Source organism: Octopus bimaculoides, chromosome 11 (genome assembly GCF_001194135.2).
Source record: "Octopus bimaculoides isolate UCB-OBI-ISO-001 chromosome 11, ASM119413v2, whole genome shotgun sequence".
Classification (NCBI taxonomy): domain Eukaryota; kingdom Metazoa; phylum Mollusca; class Cephalopoda; order Octopoda; family Octopodidae; genus Octopus; species Octopus bimaculoides.
In genome coordinates, this window is record NC_068991.1 from 21,666,988 (window position 1) to 21,673,347 (window position 6,360).

Consider the following 6,360-nt stretch of genomic DNA (forward strand, 5'->3'; position numbering starts at 1 on the left):
GCCTTCATGCCGGTGGCACGTAAAAGCACCCACTACACTCTCGGAGTGGTTGGCATTAGGAAGGGCATCCAGCTGTAGAAACTCTGCCAAATCAGATTGGAGCCTGGTGTAGCCACCTGGTTCACCAGTCCTCAGTCAAATCGTCCAACCCATGCTAGCATGGAAAGCAGACGTTAAACGATGATGATGATGCATATATATACACACACACATGAGTTTCTCCAATTTCTATCCACCAGATCTACTTACAAGGTTTTGGCTGACCAAGGACTATAGTAGAGGACACTTGCCCAAAGTGTTACAGAGTGGGACTGAACCTGAGACCACATGGTTGAAAAGCAAGCTTTATCAAGCACACAGCTACACCTGTAATTCTATTCTAAGACAGAAACAAGATGAATAGACAGAGAACAAATCCATCACTGAAAATCAAAGCTAACAAAATAAAAGATAAATAAATAACACAACTCAATCTGTCTGCAATAAATATAAAAATAGTTTAATAAACAATGGAAAAATAGGTTGAAGCCATTTTTGGTTTTGGTGTGTGTGTGTGTATGTGTGTAGCAGAAGTAATAGTAGAGCTTATGTGTGTGAGGTTGGTCTGCATGTGAGTGTGTTATGTCTCTGTAGAACAGGGTGTTGGTGTGTGTATGTATGTCTGTGAGAGTATCTGTGGTAAGGTTAATGTATATGTAGTTACAGTGGTGTTTTGTGTGTGCATGTGTATGTTGTAGGTGAGCACTCACCTGAAGACAGATGTTGGTGTTTTGGCTGTTGTATGTAGTGGCATTAAGATACCTCTATGGCAGTTGCTGCTGCTGGTGTTGTTGTTGTTGTTTGAGACGTGGAGAGAGTGTGACACCCCAGGGTTGAGGTGGCGGGGAGTTGTAATTGCTGCCATTGAGTATCAGAAGTGTTGAGGGTGTGACACCCTGAGGGCAGTTGCTGCTGCGAGTGTTGTTGTTGCTGTAATTATCTCAGGTGTAAATACCTGAAGGGCAGTTGTAGTAGTAGTAGTAGTAGCTGTCATTATGACTGTTCATATAGTTTCAGTGTGTGTGTGTGTGTGTGTGTGTGTGTGCGTGTGTTTGAAGAGGGGTATAGGTGAGGGGGGAGGAGAGAGAGCAGGGAAGAGGTGGGAGGGGGTGGCAGTGAGTGCAATTGCTGAAGCTTTGAGTATTGCATACAGTGAAGGGGAGAGGGGTAGCATTAACACCTGAGTACAGTTGTTGCATTAGGTTCAACATGTGTGTGCATGTGTGTGTGTGGAGGGGTGGGGTGGATCAGAAGATGTCACCTGAGAACAGCTGGTTGTTGATGCTGATGATGTTTTTTGTTTGTTTGTTTTGTACTTATAGAATTATGGTGGTGGTGGTGTTGTTGTTGTTGTGGTTGTGGTGGTGGTGATGGTGTGGTTGTCCCTGCATTCATAGTTGTAGCAACAGAAATTTGTTGTTGATGTTGTTGTTGTTGTTGTCACTTATATGCATTTTTAGCAATACAGCTGTAGCTGCTGTTTGTTGCAGTGTTGCTGCTGCATTTTTTTACGTTTATTCTTTACATAGTTGTTGTTGTTGTTGCTTCTTTTGTAAGAGCTGTTGTTGTTGTGGTAGATATTGCTGTTGTTAATTATTGTCCTTCATAAGACTGCGATTGTAGTTGTTTGTGGTTTTTATAGTTGCAGTTGTTGTTGTTGTTGTTGTTGTAGCAAATGTCTTTTGGCAGTTAAAGTTGTTGTTTGCTGCTAAATCACAACATCCAGAAATTGGAGAGAAAAAAAAAAAATTAAAAAAAAAAAAGCAACAAGCTGGATCATTCCCGTTGAGGTGAGACCATTAGTCACAGCAATCAGCTGGACAATAATTCAGTCTTCATATTTTCTCTTTAAAAGACCTGAAGGACAATACAAACACCACAGATTAAAATTATCGAAAAACTGACAAAACTAAAAACAAAATGTAATTTTCTTTACTTTAATTATGCTTTTTTTGGTTTTAATTTTTATAAACTTCAAATTCATTATCATTTTAATGTCCAATTTTCTACACCTGCATGGGTTAGACAGAGTTAATGAGGCAAATTTTCTGTGGCTAGAATCCCCTCCTCTCACCAACCCTCATTTGTTTCTAAGCAAGGCAATATTCCACCATGGCCAGACATGTTCTTAGAGAATACTGGAAATGAATGACACTGATCATATGACAGTAACACTCATTCACACCTATCATAATTAAGTAAACCTGTCTCCTAGCTTCCCTTCTGGTGATCTGATACAGTTCCCTGCTACCACCACGCTTCTAGTCCTTCCATGCCTGTTTCTTTTCCCTAATGAGCCTGTCAACTACATTGTTCCACCACCATGTTACCTCAGGTCGAGAGGGAACTTTGCACCAGCTACAGATCTGGTCAGTAGCCTTTAACAGGTTATCCCATAAGAACCTCCAGTTGTCCTCCACATTATGTGATGCTACATCCTCCTCTTTTTCGTCAAAAGCTTCAAGTTATACATCTCTAAATTACTGTCCATTCACAGGATCTTTAAGCCTCCAGGCCCTTCTTTTCCATGCTGGTCATCTTCTGGGCAGCCGTTTAGCCCTGATCCTGAAGTCGCTAACTACTAACCTATGTCGTGGGGTGCATTCTTCACCTGAGAAAGTTTTGGCATTTATAAGTAGCTGTCTTTCTCATTTCCTGGCGAGAATGTAGTCAATCTGACAAGTGTACCCACCAGACTGGTAGGTGAACAGGTGATTGGCAGGTTTCCTGGAGTTAATATTACAGATCATAAGATCATTTGCATCACAGAACTCCAGCAGCTTGGTTCTCTCCTCATTGTGGGAACCAAATCTATCGCTACCAAGTACACCATGGGAGCTCCCTGGACGTTGTCCAACAAGCCTGTTGAAGTTGCCAGCCACAAAAAGAAGGTCCTTGTCATTTGTTGATGAGACAGTCTGCAAGAGGGTGTCATAAAATCAGTCTTTCTGTTTGTCAGGTAGACCTGGGTGAGATAATGGTTGCTAACCCATGTTGCAGTACTAGTCTAAGTTTAAGTATTCTATCACAGACTCTGACTACCTCGATTACTTTAACCCATTTCTCTGTAAGGAGTATAGAAGGACTAAAAGTGTGTTTGTGTATAGCACCCATGTTTTAACATTACATGATAATTGTAAATGAGCATCACTATCATACAAGTTATGTTGTTTGTTTCCAATCTTACATGAAAAAGATGTCTGACCATGGGAATATATGTAACTTGCTTGGAAACAAGTCAGAGAGTGGTCGTTGGGAGGGCATTCAGCCATAAAAAAATCTGCCTCAACAAATTCCATCTGACCCATGCATCATACAAAAGTGAACGTTATCATGATGATGATGCTACAGGCTTGTGTTAACATAAACAATGAAAGTAAAGATAAAATTCTAGATAAAAGTTTACTGTTAACCTCTCAAATAATGGTTACTGCTCTTGTATAAATTAATAGGTGAAGAGATATATAAATTTAAAAAGAAATTTCAAATATATTTTAAAAAATGCGAATTCTTAAAACTTACCTATTTCTGCTGACCTTTGTCCATTCATCTGAGACATACGGGCTCTGTATATGGGTTCAAATTCCTGTTAGAAGTCAAAATTAAATCAAAATAATTTACATCAAGAACATTTTTCTTCCTTTTTTTTTAGTTGCTTTATTTTAATTTCTTCTGCTCTTTTAAATTAAGATAAAACTAATATGTAGAAGTGTTTGGCTGTTTAAGTAGAGCATCTTAAGTATAATCAACCCTAAATTAGTGTCATGAAAACCTTTGCAATAAATAAATATATTCCACACAAAGCTCATTATCAGAACCAAGGCCCCAGGTCCTATGGTAAAGCTGGTCAACATAGTTAACTAGGGCCTGGCTCATAGAAGGATTTGAACTTAAATTAACAGCTAGATAGTACCAGTCAAGAAGTGTTTCTCTGCCGTAGACACAGTAGATAGTGAATTAAGAGAGACAAAAGCACATTGGATAAAATTGACTTGCAGTATTTGTTTCCACTCTCTGTGCTCAAAGTGCAGATCACACTGAGGTCAGTCTTGTCCTTTTAGAATAAAAAAAAAGAAAAATTACCAATCCAGGGCAGTAGATTAGTGGGACTGCTAAAATGTCAGACAGGATTCTTTGCTGTATTTGTTCCAGCTCTTTGCATTCTCAGTTCAAATCACATCAACTGCTTACATTGGTGGTAGACATCATTCATTGCATGACTTAACACTACCACCAACCACCATGTTGGATGCCCTTAACAGAGTTCACTCTGTTGCAAACATTTGGGCTAAGTTACTAGTTTCAGGATACTTTCTATCCTTCCTCCCTCCAACCTGCCTCAGAGACCTTGTAAAGGATCACCAGCACTATCATCCTTCCTGATGAAAAGATAACAGAAAGTAGCACAACTCCAGTTCAAGAGGTATCGGCCTTAAATTGCTGTTCAGCTGGTAGTTTGACATTCTTCAGTTAACGAGCTGTGAACAGTAATTCATTGTCATTGTCATTAATGCTTTGTCAACCCTGATCAAAGATATTCCACATTTTACCATTCTTATATCTAAGACTATATTAACCAAAACATTTTTGCTTATTTAAGATGGCAGGGTATGCTTTGAAGGAACTGTAGCTACTATTTCTTATTTCTTTATTGCCCACAAGGGGCTAAAGATAGATAGGACAAACAAGGACAGACAAAGGGATTAAGTCGATTACATCGACCCCAGTGCCTAACTGATACTTAATTTATAGACCCCGAAAGGATGAAAGGCAAAATCGACCTCGGCGGAATTTGAACTCAGAATGTAACGGCAGACAAAATACTGCTAAGCATTTCACCGGGAGTGCTACCGTTTCTGCCAGCTCGCCGCCTACTATTTCTAGCAGATGGAATGACTACTATGTACATGGTGGTATTAACCTTAATGGCAATGGCTAGCAATTTTGTGGGCAGTGGAGGAGGTGGTGTTGCTGGTGGTGACAGTGATAGTGTTAAATACAGTACTGATAACACGATTTTTGTCCTTGGGTAGCAACTGCTTTTCCTATTTGCTTACTCCTAGAAAGTATGAAAGTATGAAAATGCTTTTGTAACATTTATTTCAACCCTAAAGAATCCCTCTCAACACATGGCTATCATGCTTCCCCACTACTCTTGCTCGTGATCAGAGATCCACATATTGTCAGCCACTAAGGGACATGTTCATGTAGTTAAGATCAAACAACTGACAAGCAAACACATCTGTGGTATTGGGCAGAATATGTTATAACAATATTTCTGCTTCAGCAACTCAGCACTGAATCTGTCTGAAATGTAATGGGAAATAGGTCAGTTTCAAAACATTGACGTCCAGGTCACAAAAGCAAAGTTTCAAACAAATAGTAGACATTTCTTTTGATTCCTAGATAGAAGCAAATAGGAAATAACACTTACTGACCAAAGACAAAAAAAAACCCCAAAAATTTTGTTACACAGTGAAATGCTTGTATTAGTGATATTACAGATTATGGTAGTGATAGTGTTCAATCAGTAGTAATGCTGGTATTAGTGATATTACTGGGTGATAATGATAACATTGAATACAACAGTGATAATGTTAGTATTAGTAGATTTTAGAGATATTATGAGTAATGGTGATGATAATGTTGGATACAGCATTGATAGTGTTGATAAGGTCCTAATATTTTGTATTAGGAAGGTTAAATTTTACAATTCATTTTGGTGGATGGGTGGAGGGAGTCACCTAAATTGGAGAAAGACTAATGAAGAAGTTAACATTTCCATTGAAATGCTGTCTTCTCAGACTGCTACTCTTATTTTATTGACACTAGAGAGATGAAAAACAAAGTTCACCTTAGTGGGATTTGAATTCAAACTGTAAAGAGCCAGAAAAAAAATAGTGAATTTGAATTCCCTGAAACAATAATAATGATGATGGCAGACAAAAACAAAAAAAAGTTGGGAGGAATGGAGAGAAAGAGAAACATGAAGCTACTAGTTATTCTGTTACTTACCATGAGCTGTCGTACAAAGCCTTCATTTGGATTTATACAGAACCGTCTTAGCTGTACATGAGAGGAGGCTTGGCTGTAAAGAGGTAGAAGCAATATCATGACTTTACATGTTATCAAACATTGGACTTTGCAACTGACATAAGCAGTGTCATCACACTGATATAAAATCTCCTTCCACCCTCTCAAATACTCCCCCACTTAGTCAAGGGGGCTTTCCTTTTCTTTCATCTTTCCTGTCTTGCAAGTTACTCGGCAACTTAAGTGTTATTTGCACAAGAAAAAAAATAAAAACACCAGTACACACTG

The 6,360-nt window shown here is 38.8% G+C and overlaps 1 protein-coding gene across 3 annotated transcripts in view; it reads right to left on the reverse strand.

Annotated features, from left to right (window-relative positions):
* Positions 1 to 474: 474 nt before the first annotated feature.
* LOC106878232 (serine/threonine/tyrosine-interacting protein) overlaps positions 475 to 6,360 on the reverse strand; it is a 42,193-nt gene continuing 36,307 nt past the window's right edge. For all 3 annotated transcript variants that reach the window (XM_052971589.1, XM_014927393.2, XM_014927394.2), the window contains 3 exons: positions 6,055 to 6,127; positions 3,562 to 3,625; positions 475 to 1,896 (listed from right to left, as the gene is read on the reverse strand). In XM_052971589.1, coding sequence (XP_052827549.1) covers positions 1,868 to 1,896; positions 3,562 to 3,625; positions 6,055 to 6,127 — 166 coding nt within the window. In that variant the 3' untranslated portion in view covers positions 475 to 1,867. The remainder of the gene's footprint in view (positions 1,897 to 3,561; positions 3,626 to 6,054; positions 6,128 to 6,360) is intronic.